Source organism: Acanthamoeba castellanii, assembly GCF_000313135.1.
Source record: "Acanthamoeba castellanii str. Neff unplaced genomic scaffold scf7180000084576, whole genome shotgun sequence".
Lineage (NCBI taxonomy): Eukaryota > Discosea > Longamoebia > Acanthamoebidae > Acanthamoeba > Acanthamoeba castellanii.
The window spans coordinates 76,694-101,741 of record NW_004457486.1 but is presented as its reverse complement, the minus strand read 5'-3'; the positions used below and the strand labels follow the sequence as shown (position 1 = coordinate 101,741).

The 25,048-nt window shown below is 59.7% G+C and overlaps 7 protein-coding genes and 1 pseudogene across 7 annotated transcripts in view; 4 read left to right on the top strand and 4 right to left on the bottom strand.

The window, feature by feature from the left end:
* Window positions 1–24: 24 nt before the first annotated feature.
* ACA1_045260 (Serine/threonine protein kinase) lies at window positions 25–7,265 on the top strand (the record flags this gene model as incomplete). Its single annotated transcript, XM_004340486.1, is given in 23 exon segments — window positions 25–87; window positions 180–263; window positions 419–556; window positions 649–984; window positions 1,026–1,462; window positions 1,574–1,827; window positions 1,841–2,518; window positions 2,636–2,783; window positions 2,921–3,322; window positions 3,399–3,513; window positions 3,606–3,722; window positions 3,812–3,970; window positions 4,060–4,259; window positions 4,433–4,583; window positions 4,674–4,830; window positions 4,900–5,119; window positions 5,205–5,369; window positions 5,457–5,601; window positions 5,702–5,810; window positions 5,913–6,184; window positions 6,294–6,462; window positions 6,538–6,837; window positions 6,943–7,265. The coding sequence occupies 23 exon segments, from the start codon at window positions 25–27 to the stop codon at window positions 7,263–7,265; spliced, it is 5,142 nt and encodes a 1,713-aa protein (XP_004340534.1).
* Window positions 7,266–7,347: 82 nt separating this feature from the next.
* ACA1_045250 (uncharacterized protein) lies at window positions 7,348–8,155 on the bottom strand (the record flags this gene model as incomplete). Its single annotated transcript, XM_004340485.1, has 5 exons — window positions 7,348–7,417; window positions 7,500–7,641; window positions 7,725–7,846; window positions 7,946–7,997; window positions 8,068–8,155. The coding sequence occupies 5 exons, from the start codon at window positions 8,153–8,155 to the stop codon at window positions 7,348–7,350; spliced, it is 474 nt and encodes a 157-aa protein (XP_004340533.1).
* Window positions 8,156–8,897: 742 nt separating this feature from the next.
* ACA1_045240 lies at window positions 8,898–11,195 on the top strand (annotated as a pseudogene).
* Window positions 11,196–11,226: 31 nt separating this feature from the next.
* Window positions 11,227–16,189, bottom strand: ACA1_045230 (multisensor hybrid histidine; the record flags this gene model as incomplete). Its single annotated transcript, XM_004340483.1, has 19 exons — window positions 11,227–11,693; window positions 11,844–11,904; window positions 11,991–12,263; window positions 12,389–12,476; window positions 12,561–12,964; window positions 13,056–13,086; window positions 13,183–13,335; window positions 13,411–13,519; window positions 13,642–13,748; window positions 13,998–14,124; window positions 14,223–14,348; window positions 14,424–14,499; window positions 14,568–14,673; window positions 14,767–14,899; window positions 14,981–15,113; window positions 15,208–15,418; window positions 15,495–15,603; window positions 15,697–15,802; window positions 15,962–16,189. The coding sequence occupies 19 exons, from the start codon at window positions 16,187–16,189 to the stop codon at window positions 11,227–11,229; spliced, it is 3,048 nt and encodes a 1,015-aa protein (XP_004340531.1).
* Window positions 16,190–16,232: 43 nt separating this feature from the next.
* Window positions 16,233–19,510, bottom strand: ACA1_045220 (multisensor hybrid histidine kinase; the record flags this gene model as incomplete). Its single annotated transcript, XM_004340481.1, is given in 15 exon segments — window positions 16,233–16,427; window positions 16,442–16,596; window positions 16,703–16,831; window positions 16,909–17,069; window positions 17,136–17,314; window positions 17,435–17,530; window positions 17,628–17,712; window positions 17,823–17,924; window positions 18,053–18,241; window positions 18,347–18,490; window positions 18,581–18,632; window positions 18,684–18,789; window positions 18,952–19,085; window positions 19,205–19,292; window positions 19,403–19,510. Coding segments are annotated over 15 exon segments (1,923 nt in total), but the record flags the coding sequence as incomplete, so codon positions are not given.
* A 528-nt stretch (window positions 19,511–20,038) lies between these two features.
* Window positions 20,039–22,240, bottom strand: ACA1_045210 (tRNA nucleotidyltransferase, putative; the record flags this gene model as incomplete). The annotated part of the gene is made up of 9 exons (XM_004340480.1): window positions 20,039–20,559; window positions 20,627–20,726; window positions 20,798–21,039; window positions 21,090–21,170; window positions 21,276–21,405; window positions 21,441–21,596; window positions 21,650–21,861; window positions 21,952–22,051; window positions 22,136–22,240. 9 exons carry the CDS (start codon window positions 22,238–22,240, stop codon window positions 20,039–20,041), a joined length of 1,647 nt encoding a protein of 548 aa, XP_004340528.1.
* An 83-nt stretch (window positions 22,241–22,323) lies between these two features.
* On the top strand, window positions 22,324–23,925 carry ACA1_045200 (porphobilinogen deaminase; the record flags this gene model as incomplete). The annotated part of the gene is made up of 7 exons (XM_004340479.1): window positions 22,324–22,404; window positions 22,475–22,586; window positions 22,744–22,874; window positions 22,974–23,121; window positions 23,253–23,322; window positions 23,420–23,545; window positions 23,634–23,925. 7 exons carry the CDS (start codon window positions 22,324–22,326, stop codon window positions 23,923–23,925), a joined length of 960 nt encoding a protein of 319 aa, XP_004340527.1.
* A 194-nt stretch (window positions 23,926–24,119) lies between these two features.
* The window catches only part of ACA1_045090 (ADPribosylation factor subfamily protein), a gene marked incomplete at both ends in the record, with an annotated part of 2,056 nt that continues 1,127 nt past the window's right edge, over window positions 24,120–25,048 (top strand). Inside the window, 6 exons of the mRNA XM_004340478.1 lie at window positions 24,120–24,167; window positions 24,194–24,228; window positions 24,344–24,459; window positions 24,534–24,656; window positions 24,734–24,775; window positions 24,916–25,011. Of these exons, the coding sequence (XP_004340526.1) occupies window positions 24,120–24,167; window positions 24,194–24,228; window positions 24,344–24,459; window positions 24,534–24,656; window positions 24,734–24,775; window positions 24,916–25,011 (460 nt within the window). The remainder of the gene's footprint in view (window positions 24,168–24,193; window positions 24,229–24,343; window positions 24,460–24,533; window positions 24,657–24,733; window positions 24,776–24,915; window positions 25,012–25,048) is intronic.

The following is a 25,048-nucleotide window of genomic DNA, read 5'->3' as shown; positions in this document are numbered from 1 at the left end:
GCAGGGGTCCGTGGCGACACCATCATGACCGCTGCGGGCAGCCTCTTCTTCGGCACCCTTATTGCCGAAGTGGCAGTCGACTACAAGGTAATGCCACGAACAACGCATGCGCGTACATTCCTCTGAGATTTGCATTGTAGTTCTCATCACCTCCTCTCCTCCTCTCGACACTCTCAAAGTACGTTCAAGAGGACTTCAGCATGCTCTACTCTCCCGGCTTCACGGCCGAGGAAGCCGTTGCGGCCGTCGTGTCCGGCACCAAAGTGCGTTTTCCTCCTCTGCGGCACGCGTCGTGTTGCCACCTGGTCGTTCGAGGCCCCTGTTCCGGATCTCGACGGACTTTGCTCGTGAATTTATTGGGGCCACTGAAACAAACGGCCAAGGTTGTTCATTTTTTCTCTCCTTTTGGATAAACCAGGACTTTGCGGCGATGGACGCCGCGTACCCGGCCGACTGGCAGGAGGCCAACAACGTCATCCACTTGCCCGTCGTGGGCCAGGCCATCGTCATCGCCTACAACCTGGCCGGCAGCCCAGCCGGGGTCAATGACACCCTGGTACTAACCTACAACGAAGATATCTTCATATATTCATCACCTCATGTAGGAATGGCCTGACCAACAATGATTGTTGTGAAAATGGTGTACAGGTGCTGAGCATGCCGGTGTTGGCCGACATCTGGGCCGGCAACATTCTCTATTGGAACGACTCGGCCATCGCCCAGCTCAACCCGGGCTTCCCGCTGCCCGGCGAGCCGATCGCGCTCATCTTTGCCAACGAGACCCGCGCCAGCATCTCCGACGTGTTCGCCAACGCCCTGTCGGACTTCAACCCAGAGTTCAGGCTCGGCCTGGGCTCCAACCATTCCTTCGCCAGCAAGTGGGTGCCGCGCGGCGTCAACCCCCTGCGCTCCGTGGCCGTCGCCCCGGGCGAGCAGCAGCTGGGCTACGTTCTGGTACCCCACACCCAGTTCAAGTTCGGCCACGTTTTCGCCAGACGTTGACTTTCTGTTGGTGCGCTCTGCAGGCCGTTCCGTACAGCATGACCTACACAACGACCGTGTTCGCGGGCATGGCCAACCTGACCTATGCGCGTATGAAGAACAATGCTGGTACATCATCGGGCGTCTCAAACTGTTACGAAACTATGATCAAGAGCTCACACAACAAAACAGGAGCGACGGTCGTGGCCTCGATGGAGTCGGTGCAATCGGCGCTGTCGGAGGTGTCAGACCGAGCCACTGCTCGTCAACTGTTGGTGGAGGTGCACAACGGCAACCTCTCGACGTCGTGGCCCGCGGTCATGATGAGTTCGGTCACGGTCCAAGTCAGCATCACATCCACGGACTGCAACTGGCTCACCTACGGCGAGCAGATGCTCACGTGGACCCAGCTCAACGCGCTGGCCGTGAGTGGCCTGGTAGAGCGCCTCGGCTACGTGCCTCTGCCTCTCTCCTACAAACGGTACACACCTTTGATCGCTATAGCAGCAGCACACCAGCTTTTGTTTTTATCTCCGAGCCACTTGTTTTGACTCCGGCGTGCTGACGGGCTTGCTGTGTTCTGTCCCTGCAGGCTGCTGATGGACGCCTATGGACTTTTGACATGCAACGGCAAGCAGACGTTCTCGGCCAAGGTGGTGATTGGCAAGGGGAGAGCCTTCGCGATCGGTCCCATCTGGACCCGCTCGTATCCGTTCGATTCCAACTTCCAAATGACCTACCTCGCCACCGACAGCGAGACAGAGTCCATGAACGATCTGACCGCCAGCACGTCTCCCACTCACCTCTTTTTCTTTTTCTTCTTCTTCTGTGAAACACTAACATGCCGTGTCATCTGCAGACAACGTTGACTTTAGTATTGTGGGACTGGACCTTGCCGAAGAGACGACCAAGAAGCGCCAGGCCACGGCCGGTGACGAGTTCAGCATCCCCGTGGTGGCCCATGCGATCGGCGTGGGGTACAATTTGCCGCAGCTGCAGATGATGGCCCCGCTGGCGCTCAATCTGTCGACACTGGCCGACATCTACCTGGGCACGGTCGACACTTGGGACCACCCAGCGATCCGCGAGCTCAATCCCGACCTCCAGGGCCTGCTCCCCGCGCAGCCCATCACCGTGGCGCTCCCCAACAGCGACGACAAGGCCACCCGCATCCTCATCCAAACTCTGAGCGCGGCCAGCCAAACCTTCAGAGATCAGGTTCATGCCAGCACACAGCGCACTCGCCGCACGCACCGCACGCGCATTAACCCAAAACGATCTCAGGTGGGCACCTCGGGCCACTTTCCGGTGGCGGACACGGGCAGAGCGGTGGTGGTGGACGACGTGACCACGCCGCTGCAGGCAACGTCCTACACCCTGGCGGTGGCCTCGCAGGAGCCCATTCGCACCCTGCGCTACCTGGGTTTCGCCGACCTGATCAACCTCCAGAACGTGCGTCTCACCGCGACGTCGGCCAGCATCTCCTCAGCCATCAACGACTACCGAGCCCGGCCCTTCACCTCCTACCTTGTAAATGGTGCGTTGGATTCCTCGTTGATCGTGTGTGTGGTGTGTGTGGTGTGTGCGCGGTGTGTGTTCGTGTGTTCGTGCGTTCGTGCGGTGGTGCGTGTGTTGACTGGGGTGTGTGTCACAGGGGCAGGAAGTGGGAGCTGGCCGATGGTGACCTATGACCACCTGGTGCTCCGCACGCGGTCGATGACCAACTGCAACAAGGCGCGCTCGCTGGTCGACTACATCTACTGGTCGCAGGTCAACGCCGACGCGCGCACCCTCGCCCAAGAGTACTCACCCCGCCTGCACTTTTCTCTGACACATTAGCCACACACGACACATATGGCACACGACACGCGCACGGAAGAGGCTTGAGCTGCACCTTACACAACACACACGGGGATCTTCGTTCGAACGTTCTATATAGGAACATGCTGGCGATTCCCGACCACCCCGAGGTCAGGGCCAAGATGGCGCAGCTGCTGACCAGCACCACGTGCGACAACGCGACGGTGAGCTCGTTCGCGGCGTGCGTGAGCGGCGGCGCGGTGTGCTCCGACCGCGGCGTGTGCGACATCAGCGGCGTGTGCCAATGCGACGCCGGGTTCACCGGCACCTACTGCGAGTCGCTCAAGTCTGACTCGGGCAGCGACACCACCGTGCTGCTGGCCGCTCTGCTCGGCTCGCTCATACCGGCCGCCATCGTGCTGTGCCTGATCGTGGTCGTGGTCGGACTCGTGGTCTGGACCCGCTCGCGGCGCGAGAAGGAGGACGAATGGGAGGTCGACGTCGACGAGCTCGAGATGGGCGAAGAGCTGGGCACCGGCGGGTATCGCATCTTCTTTCACATTCTTGGCATTTCTCACACCATTTTGCTCACATTCCACCATTTCTCATTCATCCAGATATGGCACGGTGCACAAGGCCATGTGGAAAGGAACCGAGGTGGCGGTGAAGATGCTGCTCACCACCACCTCGTCCGCCGCGACCAAGGAGCTGGAGCGGAGCTTCAAGGAGGAGGTACGCAACAACAACTACTACTTCCTGTTCTCACCTCTCCATTTCTCCCACTTAACACTGCTTGTTGTTGGCGATCGGGGGAATCGTTGCAGGTCAAGGTCATGACGTCGCTGCGGCACCCCAACGTGGTGCTGTTCATGGCCGCGTGCACGAGGCCACCCAAGATGTGCATCGTCATGGAGCTCATGACCCTCGGCTCCCTCTTCGATGTACGCCCCTCGCTTCCCCACAATGGCTGCTGTCTGCCACAGCTTAACTTGACCAATTCCTGATTCGCTGCTGCTGCTGCTGCACACAGTTACTGCACAACGAGCTGGTGTCGGACATTCCGTTCAGTCTGCGGGTCAAGATCGCCTACCAGGCGGCCAAGGGCATGCACTTCCTCCACTCGTCGGGCATCGTGCACCGCGACCTCAAGTCGCTCAACCTCCTCCTCGACAACAAGTGGAATGTCAAGGTGCTTTCCATCATCGGTCACACTCGTTGCCTTCTTCTTCGCTGACGCACGACCGCACACGCACACACGCACACAGCGCGCGCGCGTAGGTGAGTGACTTTGGGTTGACCCAGTCGAAGGAGCAGCTGGCGCGCGGCGACAATCGGGTGGCACAGGGCAGCATTCACTGGATGGCGCCCGAGGTGCTCAACGAGTCGATGGACATCGATTACATGCTGGCCGACGTGTACTCGTTCGGCATCATCCTGTGGGAGCTCCTCACCCGGCAGCAGCCCTATTACGGCATGACGTACGGTCGTGTGTGTCGTGTGTGTCGTGTGTGTCGTGTGTGTCGTGTGTGTCGTGTGTGTCGTGTGTGTCGTGTGTGTCGTGTGTGTCGTGTGTGTCGTGTGTGTCGTGTGTGTCGTGTGTGTCGTGTGTGTCGTGCATGTGCTGTGTGTGGCTCAAAGTATCTGCGTACAGGCCTGCTGCGGTAGCGGTGACGGTGATCAGGGACCGGGCGCGGCCGCCGATGCCCGACGAAAAGGACCTGCTCGAACCCACGCCAGCCGAGTACAAGGAGTTGATGCAGAACGCCTGGCACCCCGACCCCTCCATCCGGCCCTCCTTCCTCGTACGCCCTCCCGCCGTGCGTGTCGTGTGTCATGTTGGGGCGTGTCGTGTGTTGTGCGTATTGTACTTAATGGTCTTCCTGTGCGCGCAGGAGGCGATGACGCGATTGAGCGCGATGGGCGAAAACTGGCTGACCTCGGGCACGACGAGCTCGTCGAGCCAGAGCTTCTCCGATCGCCTGGGCGGCTCGCACAGCTCCACCAGCCACCACACCACCACCGCCTCGTCCAGCAGCGCCGGCTCCAGCGGTACCCACGACCTCCCCCTTTTGTTTTGTTTTGCTTTTTGAAATTGAAATTTAAAATCTCAAAATTTAGGGATGAACGATCTGAAGGGCTCGGGCGGGCTGCCCACGACGCCGACGAGCGGGGTGCGGGCGCCCGAGGGCGAGGTGACGATCGTGTTCTCGGACATCACGCGCGCCGCCTCGCTGTGGGAGTTCAACGCCGACGCCATGCGCGACGCCACCATCCTCCACAACGCCCTGCTGCGCGACCTCCTCAAAAAGCACCGCGGCTACGAAGTGATCTTCCTCCGGTGCGTCATCCGCCACCTTAATTTGGGTCCTCTCTACGCCACCTTAACTCACACATCGTCTGGCGGCCCGCCATCTTGAATGCAGGGATCGGATCAGTGGCGAGGGCTCGTTTTGTATGGCCTTCGGGAGCACGGCGGACGCGGTGGAGTGGTGCATGGACGTCCAGCTGGCCCTGGTGAGCGCCGATTGGCCCAAGGAGCTCATCGACCACCCCGGCGCCGCGGAGGAGTGGGACGAGATCAACGAACGGTGCCGCCCCGCACGCGTCACCGCACGCATCACCACACGCGCGCATGATTGCGGGAGGGCTAATGTACGTGCGGCGTGTGGTCAGAGTGGTGTTCCGAGGGCTGCGGGTGCGGATGGGAGCCCATGTGGGCTGCCCCCGTTGATTCGCGACCCGAAGACGAGGCGCGTGGAGTACATCGGCCCGGTGGTCAACGCCGCCGCCCGCATCACCGCCATCACCAACGGCGGACAGGTGCGTAGAACCTCGCGTGTTCGTGTGTGCGTGTGCGGTGGTGCGTGTGCGTGTGCGTCTGCAATTGCTTCGACTAACTGATGGTGGCCAACCCGGCTAGGTGGTGATCTCGCGGGAGGCGATGGCGAAGCTAAAGGGCACCACGTTGGCCGATGAGCCCAACCGATTCGTAAACCTGGGCAACTTTGAGATGGCCGACAACCCGCGCGGTACGCCATCCTCATCCTCATCCCATACACAACCAACGGCACGCTGGCTTACGCGCGTGTCGTGTCGTGCGGTCGTGTGCGGTGTGTGTCGTGTTTGTGTAGGTTCCCAGCTGTATGAGGTGAAGGTGCGAGGGCTCGAGGCGCGATTCTTCGGCGATGCGGCCTACGACCTCAACGACGCGGACAATGCGACGGGCGACAGCGCCGGGTCGGGCTCGTCCTCGCACGGCCGCGACCTGAGCCACGGCGCGCCTCTGGCCTCGCCCCGCGGCGACATGGGCGAGGGCATGGCCTTCAAGGAGGACAACTTCCTCACCTCCGCCAACCTCTGTCGATGGATCATCGACTTCAACGAAATCAGCATGGGCAAACAGGTACACGCGTGTGTCGTGCTGTGTGTCGTGTCGTGCAGTGTGCGCGTGTGTCATGAGTGTCGTTGGTCGAGTCGTTTGGTGTACTGATGGCAATGATGGTGATGGTCAGGTGGGCATGGGGTCGTACGGGATGGTGTACCGCGGGAAGTGGAAGGGCGTGGACGTGGCGGTGAAGCGGTTCATCAAGCAGCAGCTCGACGAGCGGCGCCTGCTCGAGTTCCGCGCCGAGATGGCCTTCCTCTCCGAGCTCCACCACCCCAACATCGTTCTCTTCATCGGTACGCTGTGTGTGCTATGCGTCGTGTGCCATGTGTGTCGCGTGTGTCGTGCGCTGACGGTCCGTGCGATCACAGGGGCGTGCGTGAAGCGGCCCAACCTGTGCATCGTTACGGAATTCGTGCAGCAGGGTGCGCTCAAGGAGATCCTGGCCGACAGCGCGGTGCGGCTGCCCTGGGAGCGCCGCCTGCGGGTGCTGCGGTCGGCCGCCGTGGGCCTGGCCTACCTGCACTCGCGCGACATCATCCACCGCGACGTCAAGCCCTCCAACCTCCTCGTTGACGAGAACTGGAACGTGAAGGTGGCCGACTTTGGCTTCGCGCGCATCAAGGAGGACAACGCGACCATGACTCGCTGCGGCACCCCCTGCTGGACCGGTACGCACTCATCACTGTCGCTTTCGTTCTTTTGTTCTTTCATTCTTTTGTCTTCGTTCTTTTCCGATTATAAAATTATTTGTTTTTAACTCCGATTGTGTGCAGCGCCGGAGGTGATACGGGGCGAGCGGTACTCGGAGAAGGCCGACGTGTACTCGTTCGGCATCATCGTGTGGGAGGTGCTCACGCGCAAGGTGCCCTTCGCCGGCCGCAACTTTATGGGCGTCACGCTCGAGGTCCTGGAGGGCCGCCGCCCGCAGATCCCGGCCGACTGCCCCGCCGCCGTGCGGAAGCTCATGAAGAAGTGCTGGCACGCCAACGCCGACAAGCGACCGGCCATGAGCGACGTCGTCGCCACGCTCGACGGGCTCCTCGGCAACAACAGCAGCAACACCGTCGACGCCGTGGTCGACGTCATCAGCGTCTAGTCCGTCTCTCTCTCTCTCCCATTTTGTCATTCCATGTACAGACTGTTTGTTGTAAAAAAAAGTCAAAAGAACGGTTTATAATTCACTCGCGCCACTCCCACCCCACCACGTCGAACGTGTAGGTCGTGAGGTGGTAGCCCTCGCGTGAGTCCCTGGCACACGTGAGATAAGCTAACGATGTGAGCACATGATGTGGCCAAGGGAGTGCATGGTGTCAAAGTGCGCAGCGCGTACATGACGGAGCACTGGCTGCAGCGGTAGGGCATGGGTTGGTTGTCGACGGGCTTGCAGGCGATGACGCAGGTGGGCGGCGAGGCGTCCACGATGACCGACGAGTAGAACGTCGGCTTCAGCACCGGATGGTTGAAATTGTCGTCTATATCCATTTTTGTTAATTAATAAATCATATCCTAATATTTAACAATTAAAATTAAAATTAAAATGGAAATGGTAGAGTACCGTAGGCGTAGACAAAGCGACCTTCGTCGCAGTTCTTGATGGGCACGCTCTGCTGGGTGGTCGTGTTGGGCGTGAGCGAGGGCGTCAGGCCCCAGGCAACGCACGGGCGCCAGAGAGTCTCACTGGCCACACACGTGCCACGACACGACACGACACGCACACGACACAAATGTGTTTTCAGTAGGCCAGCTGCAGCGTCCTTGGGCTTGGCTGGAACTTACTCGACGGTGATGTTGAAGACGACCACAGGCACCTTGTTGTCTCCACCAGGGCCTGGCGTGGCGTGAACACAAATTGGGGGGGGGGCAGTGAAGCAAACGAAAAGCGAAGAAAGAAAAGGTACGAGGCAGAGGGAGGCGGGCGCAGCAGGCAGTGGCGGCAATGAGGGCCAAGAGAACGAGAACACTCCAAAGCGCATGTGAGCGCGTCATCTTATAAGCTTTTCTGATGTTGTACTGCGGGCTTCACTGTGGGAACCTTCTCTCTTCTGCCTCTCCTTTTTGCCATTGACCCCAGCTGTATCACGTGACAATCCGCCCAAAGCGCGCACAGTGCCCCTTGGGCCAGCTTCCCTAACGTTCAGCTTGTTCTTGCCTCGGAGCGTACTTTCCTCTCCACCTGCACGAAGGGAAGAAGGTCGGACCGGTGTTTGCTGCGTTGTCTGTTCAAGTCCAGCCCCCCAACTGTTGCGTCTTTATCGCTAAAGCCCCAAGGCACAGACCCGCCACCAGGAAGACGAACCCTAACTCTTTAGCGCCAAAAGAGAAAAAAAACTGAGAGTTATGCTGCATGCAGCAGATGGAGAAGTGGCTTCATCGCACACAAGATGGGGACTACTAACAGATTTGAAACACCTGTTTAGTGTGGAAAATGGCCGAAGTGAAATCCTTGGCGATTATCAAAACCGGCATAAAAACTTGACCAATCAGCTGCGTGTCCTATGGGCCAGCAAGACAACGGTTAGTGTCCCAGGTCCCCCACAGTGTGCGCGGCAACGCCGACAAAGCCGATTGGCGTACTTTCAAATTTATTTTACATCTCTGGCCCATCGCCCTCCTTGGATACCCCTCCCAGCCCCCCCGCGCCCGCACAAAGTCCTCAATGCACAGCCCGACGCCATTCACACCTCAGCTCTCCGCCCGCAACGCACAAGCCACATCACCTGGGGCCGTCATGCACCACACCGCCAGCTCCAACCGTTTCGTTCTCCTGCTGCTGGTCGTCGTCGTGGCCGCGATGGTCTCGATGGCCCGCTCCGCGACCCTGTCGGGCTACGCCGATCTGCCCAACCCGACGGCTAATCTCAAGACCGTACCGTCGGGCTCGCTCGTCATCCCGATGGACCTGAAGCAGTACTCGGGCGGCATCTTCAACGTCCGGGCCTACGGTACAGATCTAGTGCAGTCGTGAAGGGTGTTTAATTGGGCATCTGTTTTTAACTCCGACACCGTCTGATAGGTCTGGCCTTCTACTTGCTCTATGCCAACGTACCTATCTACTGGACTATCGCCACGGGCAAGGCCAAGGACGGAGTTGACTTCACCGCTCCCGCCCACAGGGTACTTAAACTAAATCCTTGTCATCTCCAGATGTTATGACAACATTCTAATATTCCCACCACCGATCAATATATAGTACTATGTTACGAACTCCTCGTCGTTGGCTACCAACACGGAGTCGTTCTCGGCCGGGCCGCTCGTGATCCACAAGAGCTACGCCCAAACGGCCCTGAGCGTCATCTCGAACAACAGTTACACCGACGTCGCGCTCTACGTGCTCGACGCCAACTCCACCATCGACGTGCGCCACACCCTGCTCTCACGGCCCAAGGTGCTCCTCTCCGACCTCTCCGGCTACGGCTCCACCATTGTCAACCCCCTCCAGGCCGCCGGTATACCCACCCCCCTCTACCCCAATACTGCTTTGGCTCACATCTGGTGCTGACGTCATCATCGAAGGCCTCAAGGCGGGCACCCACTACACCCTGGCCGCGGCGTCGGAGGCGTCGTCTGTCATCTCTTCGCTCAACGCGACGACCTGCTACTCGACCTTTGTCGAACCGCACTACATCTACACCAGCACCAACGCTCCGGTCTACTTCAGCGCCGTCCAGAGCTACGTGCAGAGCGGTGGCAACTTCTACGCCCAGTGCGCCTGTACGTCGCCCCCCCCCACCTTCATCACCATCAGAAATTGTTGACATCCATCATCACATTAGCCACGAGGAGCTATGAGGCCACGAGCGGCGGGTTCATGACGACCAACAGCATCCAGCAGTCCGGCACCTTCAACCTCGATCTGCTCTACCCGCAGCCCGACCTGCCCTTCTCCCAGTTCCTGGGCGACATCGACGGCTCCAACGACGGCGTCATCACCGACTTCTACCTGCTCTCCTCTGGGTACCCTACACTCCCACTCTTCTTCGTTCTTTGTTCTTTCTTCGCTTTTCTCACCGCCCAGCTACGGGACAGAACATGGAGGGACAACGCCTACGCACACGTCGTGAACAACCCGGCCAAGGCCACCTACAACGGCTTGAACCTGACCATCTCGGCGGCCACCAAGCTCACTACCGACCTGTCGGGCGGCCTGATCTTCTACATGGGCGGACACGAGTGGACCTCGGGCTCGGCCGCTCTGGCCAATGGCAGGCGCATGTACTTTAACGCGCTGCTGACCCCGGCCAATCGCCCGGCGTCGTGTGGGTTCGACTTCTGCCCGACGGGCGAGACCTGCACGGCGGGCGCCTGCCAGTACTGCGTGTGCGTCGACAACCAGAAGTACATCACCAACGCCACCTGCTGCACCAATGGCGTACGTTCCCCTCCCTGCTAGTCATTCGATTGGCCAATTTTAACTTTGCTCTTTTTGCCATTGGTGCAGGTTCCTACCGACTGCCCGTCGCCCTCTCCAACCACCACCCCGACGCCCAGCACCAGCCCCTCGGCCACCCCGTCGACCACGCCCACCCCCTCCAGGAGCCCGACGCCGTCGGTCACCCCCACCCCCTCAGTCACGCCTGGCCCGTCGACCACCCCCACCCCCTCCACAACGCCGAGCCCGTCGGTCACGCCGTCGCCGTCGAGCTCGCCGAGCCCCTCCAACACGCCGTCGACCACGCCCAGCCCCTCGCCCAGTGCCACGGTGACCCCTTCGCCCAGCCGGGCGCCCGACAGCGGCCTGACCTCGGGCGAGACTGCGGGGGTGGCGGTCGGGGCCGTCGCCGGAGCTGTGGCGGCTGTGGGCGTGGGCGCCGCTGCCGTGGGTGCCGCCTACGTGGTCTACCGCCACATGAACCGCGTGGCCGACGCCGCCGGGGCGCTGCCCACTGGCAGCAGCATGTTCGTGGACCAGGCGGCCCAGACTAACGGTCTCTTCACCGAGAGCCAGGCCGAGTTCACAATGAGATGTACTCAGTGTGAGATGTCGGAGAGAAGAGAGAAGAAACATGTACAATACGATATGATTTGATATATTATATTTGATCTATGTCGTGTCCTCATCAACTTCGTGAGGCAGAAGGTGATGACGACGATGATGACGATGACGATGATGACGAAGAAGCAAAGGCTGTTCCGCCCATGGTGTTGGGTGTCACAGATTGGAGGAGAGAAGCGGTGAGGAGCGAGGGCGGGTGTGGTGGAGCGAACGCGGTCGAGGTGGATGGTGGTGGTGACGTGATGTCTCGCGAGAATGAGAGTGACGAGGAGCAAGATGATGTCAGCTCTGTGCAAGCGTTGGTCGCGGTGGTGGATGATGATGATGATGAAGAAGACGAGTAGTCGGGTGTGGATGAAGCGGAAGGGGTGGTGGAGGCAGAGGCGGGAGCGGAGGTGGAAGAGGCAATGAGGGTCTGGATGGCTTCGGTGAGGGACGAGAAGTGTACGGGCTTGGTGAGGTGCAGCTGGAAGCCGGCCTCCTTGCTCCGCCTCAGGTCCTCCTCCATGCCGTAGCCGACAGCGCGATGCCCTGCGCGAGGGGGGGGGAGCAGCGGCGGCGGCGAAAGAACGAAACGCGAAGGTTAAAAAAAACAAAAAACAAAAGAACGAAACGCGGGGGAGCGACGTACGCGTAGGTTGTAGCGGTCCCGGAGGGTGTGCATGAGCTGCGTGCCGGTACCGTCGGGCAGGCCAATGTCGCTGATCACCAGATCAAACGCGCCCTTCTCCTTCTCCGCGACCTTCAAACAACACAGTCGTGAGACATCGCACACGCACTCGCACACACCACCACACGCACACACCACCGCACGCACAGTCGACTTACCTGGAGGGCGTCGGCGACGGAGACGGCGACGAGGACGTCGAAGCCGAGCTTTTGGCGGAGGAGGCGGGACATGATCATGAGGGTGCTCTTGTTGTCCTCGACGAGCAGCACCTTGAGCGGCTTGGTCAGCGACGATACCACCCCAGGGAACCTCGTCGCCGGCGAAGACGGCAATGGCGCTGACGCCGTCGGCCCCTTGGGCGTCGCACTCGCAGTGTCGGACGTCTCCGGCAGTCGCGCAGGAAGCTCCGCCGTCGGCGCCTTGTGCTCCAACTGTCGACACACACACGACGCACGACACGCACACGCACACCACCGCACACGCACACCACCGCACACGCACACAGTGAGTCGGTGGGCTGTTGGAATGGAGTGGCGACGACGCCCAGAGAGCGTACGGTGGGCAGGCAGACGCTGAAGGTGGATCCGTGCGAGAGGCCCTCGCTGCGTGCCCCCAGCAGGCCGTGGTGCATCTCCACCAATGACCTGCGCATTGCAAGAAGCGTCAATAAATTATGTGTCGTGTCGTGTCGTGTCGTGTCGTGTCGTGTCGTGTCGTGTGGCGGGTACCGCGAGATGGCAAGGCCGAGCCCGAGGCCGCCGAAGCGTAGGGTGATGGAGGCGTCGCCCTGCTCGAAGGCGCGGAAGAGGTGCGGCAGGACGTGGCTCTCGATGCCGATGCCCGTGTCGATGACGTCCACCCGCAGCATCACCCTGGCCCGCTTCTCGGCCGCCAGCACCTTGGGCTGCTGCTGCGGGTCGGGCGATTCGCTCGACGCGCCGCCGCCGCCGTAGTGCTGGTGGTGCTGGTGGTACTGCTGGCGCAGCTGCTCGTGGTCCTCCTCCTCGTGGTGCGGGCTCGACGGTTCGGAGTTATTCTGCTCGGCGCCGGCGCCGTGCTCGTCGTTCGGCTGAACGTAATTGGACGACCGAATGCATATCGACCCACCCGCCGGCGTGAACTTGATCGCATTCTGTTTTTAGATAAAATAAAAATGAGCAATTAAAAATGAACAATTAATAACAGATAACAATGATTATTATTAATAAATAGTTTGGCGTTACCTTAATAATGTTCCAAAACACCTGCTGGAGTCTGTGATGACGTGGCACGCGCCGCACATCGCACACGCAAAATGTGAGTTGTTTGTTTGGCCAATGGTGGTAACTGGGGTGTGAGGGGGGACAGGACCTGGCGGGATCGCCGTCGACCCTGTCGTTGATGGCGCTGGTGTCGAGCGTCACGGCGATGCTCTTGACCGCGGCGTCGTGCGCCACGATTTGCAGGGTGCGCGTGAGCAGGGCATGGACCGACACCTCGGCAAACGCCAGCTTCAGCTTATTGCTGTGTGTCGTGCGTGTGGTGTTGAGAAGCAGCAAACAAGGCGACGAACGGCACGACGCACGAGCCCGAGCGTACCGAGCGATCTTGGTGAGGTCGAGCAGATCGTCGATCAGCTGCACCTCGAGCTCCACCGACTCGCGGATCATCCTCACGCTCTCCTCCACGTTCGGCGGCAGTTGTTCGCCTGCGCTCAATTATTTAATTAATATTAATAGTAAAAAAATTAGCAAATAATGAGAATTGCGTGTGTGCGGTGTTGCGTGTGTGTGGGGTGTTGTATGTCGTGTCGTGTCGTGTCGCGCGTACCGAGAAGGGACTCGGAGAGAAGGAGGGCCGGGGTGAGGGGCGTGCGCAGTTCGTGGGAGAGGGCGGCGAGGAAGTGGTCCTTGGCCTGATTTGCCTTCTCGGCCGCCCTGTACAGGAACATGTTGTCGATCGCCATCGCCGCTCGTCGCGCCAACTCCGCACACACCGCCTTATCCTCGTGCTGCGCACCCCGCACACACACAACACCGCACACACCGCACGCACACATTCCGCACACATGGCACACGCACACGATCGTAAGTTTGGTGGGTGGAGGCGATTGAGGGTGAGCTCGGGGGGGGGAAGTCGTTGCCTGATAGGAGCGGGGTGGGTAGGCGCGGCGGGCAAAGAGCCACGAGCCGAAGGTCTTGCCGTGGCCCTTCATGAGGTAGGTCACGAAGTCCAGGTCGGCCCGCAGGCTGCTGGCCAGACCCACCTGCTCCCCGTTGCACAGCTCCATCTCCAGATAACACTTCTTCGTCGCTGCTCACGGCACACACAACACCGCACACGAAGCACGACACACACTGCCGTAAGATTATTGGTGACGTTGGTGATGGGGATTGAGGAGTGGGTCGCACTCTTGCCGTTGGGCTGCAGCTTGTGCAGTTCCCAGAGATGGGGCGACGCGCGGCTGGAGGCGATTCGCTGCAGGGTCCCGTTCTCGTCTACGACGTCCAAGATGCACCAGTCGGCCACCACCGACTCTGATGTAGTCGCGCCGCGTACTTGAGTGAGCCACCGCTAAGCGAGAGTGTAATAGGAGTTATATGAATAATTACCTCCGATGTGTTGCACCGTGGTCGTGAGCACCGAGAGCAGGCGGCTGTCGATACTGGCGGACAGTATTTCACCCACCTGTACGTGCGTGTTATTCATTTTCGTGTGTGTGGTCCCCCACAGAGGCGGGTGGCGGGTGGACTCACCTTGGCCAGCAGGCTGAGGCGCTCTTCGGATTTCTTGCGCGCGGTGATGTCCACTGAGTAGATCGTGACGCCGCCGTCCGCGCCCGGATAGATCCTGCTCTCAAACCTGTGCGAGCGATCGTTGTTGTGTGCGTGCGGTGGTAGTGTGCGGTGGTGTGTCAGAGGTGAGGGAACACCGCGGTGCGAGGGTGGGACGTACCATCGGTCGAGCGCGGGGTAGTAATACTCGAAATCGACGTCGATCTGGTCGGTCATGGCCCTTTCCAGGTTTCGTCGCACGACGCCCTCTTCATTGTCGACCATAAATCGCCACACGCTCTGGCCGATCATCGCTGCGTCGAGAACACACATACACACACACGCGTCAGCAGAGGTCACTGTGATGACATCACCCAGCAGTCAGCAGTGCTCACCTTCTTTCTTAGCGCCCAGGAGCACGGCTGCGTTGTTGTTCACGAATGTGTAACGAAGCCGCGAGTCGAGCGAAATGAATGCGTCCTGAATCGACGCCAGGATGCGCTCCAACCTCTCTTTTCCCTCATTGACCTATTGTGTGGTGTGTGTGTGTGTGTGTGTGTGCGGTGGTGCGTGTGTGTGTGTTACCATCGCACAACTAAGAACGAAAGACGAAGAAACCAACCTGCATGCGGAGCTCCTGTTCGATTTTGGCGGCTTCGAGGCGCAGGCGGGACATCTTGAGGTGGGAGGCCACGCGGGAAAGGAGCTCGCGGGCGGTGAAGGGCTTAGTGAGGTAGTCATCGGCACCCTCGTCCAGCCCCTCCACGCTCGCCTCCTCTCCGGCGCGCGCCGATAGCATGATCACCGGCAGCGTACGCGTCTGGTCCTTGGCCCTATTCGGGTACGATCAACGCGCGCGTGAGTGTCGTGTGCGGTGCGTGTGCGGCCATGCGTGTGCGGTCGTAATACCTGATTTCCTTGAGCAGGCCGAACCCGTCAAGGAAGGGCATCATGACGTCGGTCAGGACGAGATCGACAGCCTGCGAGTGCGCCCGTAGCACGCTCAGCGCTTCCAATCCTGGGTGGTGGCGGCGGCGGTGCGCATTAGTGCGCCGACGCGTCAGGAATGGGAGCGGGGGTGTTGGTTTAAAGGGGGGCACGAATGACGAACCGTTGGACACGCTGATGACTTCGTACTTGGGGGCGAGCAGCCGCGCGACGTACTCGCGCATGTCAAAGTTGTCGTCGGCCAACAGCACCTTCGGTTTGGACAAGCGCTGATACACAACACATTAGGCGATACCTTGGTCAGTACCACCGTTGACAACGTGCGACTGTGTGCGGTGGTGCGTGTGTCGTGTGTGTGTGTGTGTGTGTGTTGCGTGTGCGGCCGTATATGTGCGACCATGTGTGTGCGGTGGTGTGCGGTTGGGTACCTTGGGACTCTTTTTCTTGGGCCTTTCGTCAACGAGTACGCAAAAGGACGACGCGGCGGTGCGGGAGCGAGGGGACGAGGGCGTCTCGGGCGACAAGCTCGAGGTCGGCGACGATGAGAAGAGCGCCGTGGGCGACGACGAAGGGCTCGAAGGCGACGACGACGTGGAGAGGCTGACCGACGTGGGCGATGATACGGCGGCGATCGAGGGCAGCCACCACGACGCCATCTTGGCGTAGTCCTTGGCCCCGGTCGCCGGGTGGTGTTGCTGTTCACTCTCCGGACTGCTCGCCATCGAAGACGACGTCGATGACGAAGCTGTCGACGTTGATGGCGATGGCGAAGATGAAGCTGGTTGAAAGCGCGGAGACGAAGGAAGTGAAGAAGAAGTTGACGATGAAGACGAAGAAGACGAAGAGAAGGCCGATGGGTTGATGATTCCACGCGGGCTTGAGCTCGAGCTCGAGCTCGAGTGGGCCACGGGCGCGAATCGCGCGATGTGTTTGATTTGGTCGCTCGGCAGGTGGCTCACGCCGAACGGGATTGAGACGCGGAACGAGGTGCCCTTGCCCAGCTGGCTCGACGCCTCCACCTGGCCGCCGTGCAGCCGCACCAGCTCGTACACCAGAGCCAGCCCTGAATTGCCGTCATATCATTCAGGGTGAGCCGGGCCGCGGCCTTGTGTGTGTCGTGTGTGTTGCGCACGCGCATGCGGCTCAACGGAAAGAGAGCAAGCGAGTACCGATGCCGGTGCCCTCGTAGGAGCGGCCGCCGGGGGTCTGCACCCGGTGGAAGCGGCGGCCGAGGTGGACCATCTCCTCTTCGGGAATGCCGATGCCCGTGTCAGACACGATCAACTCGGCGCAGTTGGCTATTGATGCCGACACACGACACACATCGTCAGCGCCGAGGTTTGGCCAGAGCTGAGTGGGGGCGTGTTAACCGTACGGTTGGAGGCGGGAGTCGAGAGGGTGACCGCGATGTGGCCGTGCATGGTGAACTTGAGGGCGTTGGAGATGAGGTTGAGCACGATCTTTTCCCACATCTCCTTGTCCACCAGCACCTGCTGCTCCAGAGTCTGTATGTCCGTACGCAGCTCCAGACCCGACCTTCACGCGATACAGCGATCACACTGTTAGTCACACACACACACGAGGTGGAATGCGAATGCGAACCGTTCAGTGGCGGAGCGAAAAATGGAAGTGAGATCGGCGGTGAGGGAGGCCAGGTCGACCGCTTCAAACTGCGCCCGCGCGCGGCCGGCCTCGATGCGCGAGAAGTCGAGCAGCGAGTTGACCAGCTTGTAGAGCCTGAGCGCATTGCGGTGTATCAGCGTCAGCTGCTCTCGTTCAATCTGCAACTCGGCGTGGCCCAACAAATCCTGAATGCATGGGTAGCGGTTAGCCCAGTTTGCGGTATGTGTGTCGTGTGTGTCGTGTGTGTGTCGTGTGTGTGTCGTGTGCGAGTTACTTACTTCGATGGGACCGAGCATGAGGGTGAGTGGGGTTCGGAATTCATGCGAAATATTAGAAAAGAACGCGGTCTTGGCTTTGTCCAGCTCCTCGAGCGCCTGGTTGGGTTGCATCATAGTACGATCAACAATAAAAACAATATGAATTAGAATATTCAACTATTCTTATTACAAAATGCAACAAACCCAAGGGTACCTCGGCTCGCTTGCGCTCCTCCTCGCGTGCCATGCTACTGGCGAGGGCCGCCGACACTTGGTTGCAAAACAGATTGAGGAAGATCCTGCGATTGGTAGCGGGTAGGGGCATAAGCTGAGAAGAAAAAGGGACCGCGCGAAGATCTCCGCGGAGAGATGTCGGCTCAGAGCGAGTAGAGGAGACCCTGGGACGTACCTGTAGTTCTCATCGAGGTCGTGGCACGGGTTGACCCCCGCCACCAGGATGCCCACCACCTTCTCCGCGGTCTGCGACATCATCGGCATCACCATACACATCCTAGCACCACGCGAGACCATACATACCATACATACACAATATATAAATATAAATATAAATATAAATATAAATATAAATATAAATACAGACAATATATATAAATATAAATGAGTGAGGTGTGGACGTACCTCGGTCTGGTCTCCCACGCGGCACAGATGGGCACATCATCACCGAACGACGTCAAGTCGTACTCCCGGCTGGACTTGGTGCGCGCCACCTCACGGAACAGCTCGCAGAAGAAGCCGCCCTGCTCGATCTCGGTCTCCGCTTCCTCCTCGCTGCAGCTGCAGCTGCTGCCGTCTTCCTGATCACTCGTCCTATTACCGCGAGTCAGAGCGCACAGAGATCGAGAACGCACGACCGCACACGCACCACACACACACACACACACAGCACATGACTGGAGAGGGTGATGCGTGTACCGAGTTTGCTCCTGGGCTCCGCTGAGGGTCACCACCTCGGGACAGAGGAATCCACCGCGTTTGTCGAGGCCCGTCGCGGTCGACAGAATGGCGTGCTTGCACTCCGGGTCCAGCAGGTACAGATTAACGAACGGCACATCCCACCTGAACACGAAATCAGACGTGTGCCTGCGTGTGCGGTCGTGCGCGTGTGCGGTGATGCGGGGATGCGTGTGTCGTGTGCGTTTCACTTACTTGCCCGATGTGCTGGCTACATGTGCAGTCTTCTGGAGCGCTTCCTTGGGACCTGTGGCATCGACCACGTGCGCGGACAGCTCGCGAAGCACCCGCAGCTGACGCTCGCCGATGACTCGGCTCGTGGTCTCGCTCACGGTCGCATAGATGCCGCCCACCGACCCGTCTTCGAGAAACAACGGACTGTACGAATACGTAAAGTAGGTTTCCTGTGTAGTGTCGTGCGTTGTGTGTGTGTGTGTGTGTGTGTGTGTGTGTGTGTGTGTGTGTGTGTGTGTGTGTGTGTGTGTGTGTGTGTGTGTGTCGTGTGTCCGAGAGAACTCGACACGTGAGTCTACTTGAGTGTCATGTGGCGTGAGGGCCATCATTACCTCGAGGTAGCCGCTGCGGACTACGGGCGTGTACGAGTCGGTGTACCAGTTGGCCTTGGCCGACAGGCGCACATCGTCCATCTTGCGCTTCTCCGTGTCCCACACCGTCGGCCAGCAGTCTCCGTAGGATTCGCCTGTTGGCGCCACCGCGCGTCAGGCAGACCAGAGACTAGTCAGCGACACGTGAACCCATAACAGAGCCAGCACCACCATCATCATCCAATCCTGGAAGAAGGAGATAGCACAGAGGTACCGATGAACCCGGGGTGCTTGTCGCGACCAAAGACGGGTCGATAGGCGTCGTTGTAGAGCATGCGGTACTCGGGACCCCAGAATATCACCTAGTGCGTGTGTGCGTGTGTGCGTGTGCGGCGGTACGTGAGTAGTGCAACCGTAGAAGCGGCGAGCGGACAGTCGGGGCGAGGCAAAGAAGCAAGACTGGGTGGCGTACGATGGGAAACTGGGAGGGGAGGGCGATGTCCAGGGCCACCTTGAGGCATGTGGGCCAGTTCTCGATGGGGCCAAACGGCGTGTGGGACCAGTCCTTTTCCCTGATGCGTCATACGCGTGAGTCCGCATCCACGCATTTAGCATTCTTTGTTGTGATGACTCCACTCATTCTTGCTGTGCTGAGTAGCACCTCCTTCAGCGAAGCAATGCAAATCGTCTTCAATCTTCGATCTTTTTGAATTCCCGTGCTCAACGACTTCGTTGCACATCTTTCCTTATGTGCGCTTTTTCCGTTGATTGAGGGGAGGGGAGACGTACCTGATGAGGCGGCTCATCTCCCCCTCGAGAAAGAGGGCGCGAAAGTACTTGGTGGATTGGCTCGTCGGAACGTCCATCGCCCCGCCCCCGATGGGCGAAGACGATTCAATTTCCATCTGGCGATGATTCTTGCTCTTACGGCGCCCAAGCCGTGAGCGGGGGAGCGCAGGGACTGACAAGCTGTCAGGATCACCACGTGACGAACTACCGAATGACGCGAGGCAGCCTCCCCGGAGGCGCAGTGACACCGCGTTGGGGTGCACAAGCAGTGGTCGTTTTCATGAGTCATGGCCAGATAAAACTTTGCAGCTCTGTGCAGTCACGGCAAGGTGATCTTGGCCAGGGCCAGCCACTGGTCCACCACCCAGGCCACACACTCTCGCTCTCGATTGCTGCTTAGGCTTGTCGTCGTTGCGCCGTCAGCACCTTCATCAGCGTCGTTGTTGTTGTTGTTGTTGGAGTCGTGTCGCGCCAGCTGCCAGTCGAGGGCCAGGGCCACCAGTCGGCCTACATCCTTGCCCGTCGGCTGCGGCATGTCGCCGGTGGTGGTAGTCCGTGCGCGCAGGGCCGCAAGCAGGGTCTTGGCCGACACAAGCGGCGCGACTGCCCATACGGCCGGGCCGTGCGGACCCGCTAGCAACCCGCTCTGATGGGTGATCCACTCCTCGAGCCGGCCAAAGCGCGCTGTGACGACCGCATCAACCAACGGCGCGTCGACACCTCCGCCAGCGGTGTTGCCGCCACCGCTACCGTCGCCCACGTGTAGCCGCAGGGTGGAGAGGACCCGCGCCAGCTGGAGCGCGTGCACCCAAGACGGACCCAGCTCCCGTAGCACTCGCGCTGCGTGTTGTGTTGTCAAGATCAACCCAGGAGGCACTCAAGAGTGCGAGTGGGAGAGCGTGCATACCCACACGGAGCTTGTCGATTGCGCCTGTGCTGTCCAGCTCGAGCGCGAGGCCTTCAAGATCGTGTGCGCGGACAATCAGCGTGCAGATGCTGGTGGCCACCTGATCAGGAAACTATGGGTTGTGGTGGCGTCAGCCCAATACAAGAAGATAGGTGATGATGATGATCGCACCATCCAGTGCTCGCGCATGTCCCACTTGGTGAAGGGCAAGTGGGTCTCCCGGTCCCGGTCCTTGAGGCACAGAGGCGAGAAGCCCAGCGGCAGGAAGAGACACGCGAGCCAGAACGCCAGCGGCGACAGCCCCGCAACAACGGGTTCAGGACCCGCCTCTCGACCGCCAATCATGACCAGCTCGACAGCAAGTCTCGCCAACCGGGTCAACTCGTCCGTCCAGAACTCTTTTGGCATCGTCGCTGTCAATCACACGATTGGAGATGGAGCCATCCAAATGGGCTGCTGGTACCTGGACCCTTCGATGGCGCAAACACGATGCGGTGGAGGTCGTCCTGGCACAGGGCCATCAAGGTCACATGGGGTCGTGGTCCTGTGTACCGGTAACGCCCGCCTTAGCTCTCTAACTCTCGATCGAGACGGCTCAAATCAAGGTTTGCGCATATCAGGCCTGAAGACCCTGCGACGAACGACGCACCAGACAGCATCTTCGTGACCTCCGCGGCTATTCGCTGCCGTCCAATGGTGGAGCCCAGTTCCTTCTGTGCATGATCGATCACATCATCGTCGTCGGCGCGATTGGGGAGCCAAAGTGTTACCAAACAGAGCTGAACAAGAGGCAGGGCAAGCTGGAAGGCGGCACCTGGAGCGCTGCGTCCTTCATCGCCGCGGCCAGTTGCGCGTCGACGCGGAAGCCGAAGCGGGCGGCGAAGCGGAGTATGCGCAACGGGTCTTGCCCCAGCGTCTCCCCGGGCGGCAGCGGCGTTCGGAGCAGCCCCGCGCGCAGGTCGGCCACGCCCTGTGGTGAGGTAAGCATCTCTGATAGGTCTTGGTGCGTGTGACTCAGTGTACCATGCCGGTGAAGTCCTCGACAGCGGCCTGGTTGATGTTGTATAGGAGGCTGTTGATGGTGAAGTCGCGCCTGCGGGCCTCCTCCTCGGGCGTGCGCCCGTGGTGCGAGGAGAGCTCGATCGCGGCCGCACCGTCGAGCAGCTTCAGCGCCACCACCTCCACGTGCTTGTGCTGCTCGGGCCGGCTGCCGATCACCTTCCCCCCCTTCGTCTCTGTGCCATCGTCGCCAAGAAGGAGGTGGTGGTGGTGTCAGCTCCAACCCTCTATCAATGGTGCGGGCACGGAATGTGTAGAACACGCACCCGACGGTCGGTGGCGCGCGAGCAGGTCGGCAAAGGCCACAGCTGGCATGTTGTCCACGACCAGGTCAATGTCACCGCCTCCGTCCCTGATGCCCAACAGCTGTTGGGTTGTTTGTTCGGCACCTCGATGAAGAAGAGAAGTAGAAAAAAAAGAGGGGGGGGGAATAGACACCTTGTCGCGTACCCAGCCGCCGGCAACCCTGACGACCGTGCGGCAGTCGGACTCGGCCACCACGGCCATCAAGAGGCCGAAGAGGTCCGTCTCCTCCTGCGTGAGCTCCAGTTCCATGGTGCTGTAGTGTTTTTATGTATATTTATCATTTTATGTTTATTTCGTTTGAATTTGTAATTATTTATTTATTTGTCAGCGAGATGGAGGGAAGCAGCCAGCAACAGGAGCCACGCAAGTCAGTGTGCATCGGCTCGCGCGACAGCCAGCTGGCCCTCGTGCAGGTTCGTACAAACCTGCATCTGCCCTTGCGCCGGTGCATCATCTCCGGAGATTAATGGATGGACGCAACAGACCAACTACGTGAAGGCCCAACTTGAGGCAGCGCACCCAGATGTTACCTTCACCTTGGAGACCATGAAGACCATGGGCGACAAGATCCTCGACGTCGCACTGGCCAAGATTGGTTCGTTTGTTTTATATTTTAATTCATTCATTCATTTTATTATTTATTATAATTTTGTACTTCACATGCACTCGCCACCATCATCATCTTTCTATTTGTTTGTTCATTTTATATTTTTAAAAAATTTTTTTGTTATTTTATTTACTGGTGAGTGCAGGCGACAAGGGCCTGTTCACGAAAGAGCTGGAGCTGGGCATGCTCCACGGGCACATCGACATAGCTGTCCACTCTCTGAAGGACCTGCCCACTCGTCTGCCCGAAGGCCTCATGGTCGGCGCCATCCTCGAGGTATCATTTATCTTCACCTTACTATTCGCTGTCCTCTCTTCACTACTCACTACACACGACACGACCAACGACACGACACACCGACACGACACACGACAGCGCGAGACGCCGAACGACGCGGTGGTGGTTAATCCCAAGCACGTCGGCAGCACGCTGGCCACCCTTCCATCAGGCGCCGTCGTGGGCACCTCGTCGCTTCGCCGGCGATCGCAGCTGACCCGCGCCTATCCTCACCTCGTCTTCAAAGGTTAGCCCCTCGCTGCCGTGTGCGTGTGCGTGTGCGGTGGTGCATGTGCGGTGGTGCGGTGTCACGCGTGTGCGTGATGCGTGTGCGGTCGTGCGCGTGCGCGTGCAACAACCATTCTCATCTTCGCTCAGATGTGCGAGGCAACCTTAACACGCGACTGCGCAAGTTGGACTCGGGCGAGTACGATGCCCTCATCCTCGCGTACGCCGGCCTGAAGAGGTAACGCCTACCCCCCCCCCGATCGCGTGATGCGCCACAGACCCACAATCTGATATATCTTCTCTTTTTCTCGTGCTAGGCTGGGGTGGGGTGAGAGGATCGCAGAGGTGCTGACGCCCGAGCAATCGCTTCATGCCGTGGGCCAGGGCGCCCTCGGTGTCGAGTGCCGGGCCGAGGATCCCTACATCCTGTCACTCCTCTCCAAGTACGCCACCCAGCTATGCATCACCGCGACACACGCCACACACACACGACGCACACACGACACACACTCAATTCTTGTGTGCGTGTAGGCTGCACCACGAGGAGACGGCGCTGTGCTGTCGGGCCGAGCGAAGCTTCCTGCGGGAGCTCGAGGGCGGGTGCCAGGTGCCGGTGGGCGTGGCCACGAAGCTGGACGCGGAGAAGGGAACCATCTTCCTGCAGGGCGCCGTGCTCAGCGTCGAGGGCGACCAGTGCGTGGACGGCCGGTTCGAGGGTCCGGCCAGCGACCCCGAGGCCGTGGGCATCGCCCTGGCGCGGGACCTCAAGTCCCGGGGCGCCGACGAGATCCTTCAGAAGATCTTTGCCCTCGCCCGGCAGTGACTTCGTCCGCTTGCGGTTTGGTTTCAAACGAAAACGTTCTCTGCAATCTTAAAAGAAATGTAGAAGAAAATTAGGACTGGGAAGATGAAAATAAAGAGAAATGCCGACGTAGCAGAACTGCCAACGTCGCAGTAGCAACTTCAACACAAGTGGTGGCGGCCCTTGGTGTTGTAAGATAATAGAATATAAGAGTAATGGGGAACAAGTTCTTCCGTCCAAAGCTGAGCCACGAGAGGCTTGGGGTGCCTTTGCCGTGCTGCCCCCTGAGCTGGTCCTCCACATCCTCCGCTTCGCTGACGCTCCGTACCCGGCCCCGGCCCCCCTCCTCCTCCTTACTCTTGCTACCTGCGCTCCTCCTCCTCCATCCTTGAGGCAAGCAGCAACCAATCTTTGGCTTTGTCTTGGGTGGTGGTGGCAGGTCGCTGTGCTGGGCCGGGGGCGTGAACACCACCTGGCGCGACTGCGCCTGCGACGACGCCCTCTGGAGCTCCATCCTCCTCGACCTGGTCAGGCAGGACCCGCACGACAACGAAGGTAGCAGTCCCATTTCTTGATAATATTTTGTTTCTATTTATTTATATATATAAACTGTATAAAAATATTTATAGCACGAGGCTCGGCGGAAGGCGGTGGTGGCGAGGAGGCCGAGCTGCAGGCGGGCCTGGCCATCACCAAGAGCTGCAAGGCGCTGGTCAAGGAGGTCACGGTCCTTCGCAAGCGCGCCAGCGCCGGTACGTACGCGCCTGCGTTTGGCGCTCTATCTTGTGAGTGCGCACCAACCTGACGTCGTCATGCTCCCTCTCGGCAGAAGCTGGCAAGTACCCAGAGCGGGCGTGTCTGCCGCAACCCGGTACCAGATGCATCTGCTCGCCTCCTTTTCTCGTTACCTCGCCCACACGACACACGACACACGACACACGACACACGACACACGACACACGACACACGACACACGACACACGACACACGACACACGACACACGACACAAGGTGTGCGGTCGATGCTGAGCAAGTTCAGGGTGGGAAAGCTGCTCATCGAAGGGAGGCGCAGCCTCAGCGTTATCATGGCCGGCTTGGACGCTGCAGGTTGAGCAAGCACCTCTCTCTGTGTGTGTGTCGTTGG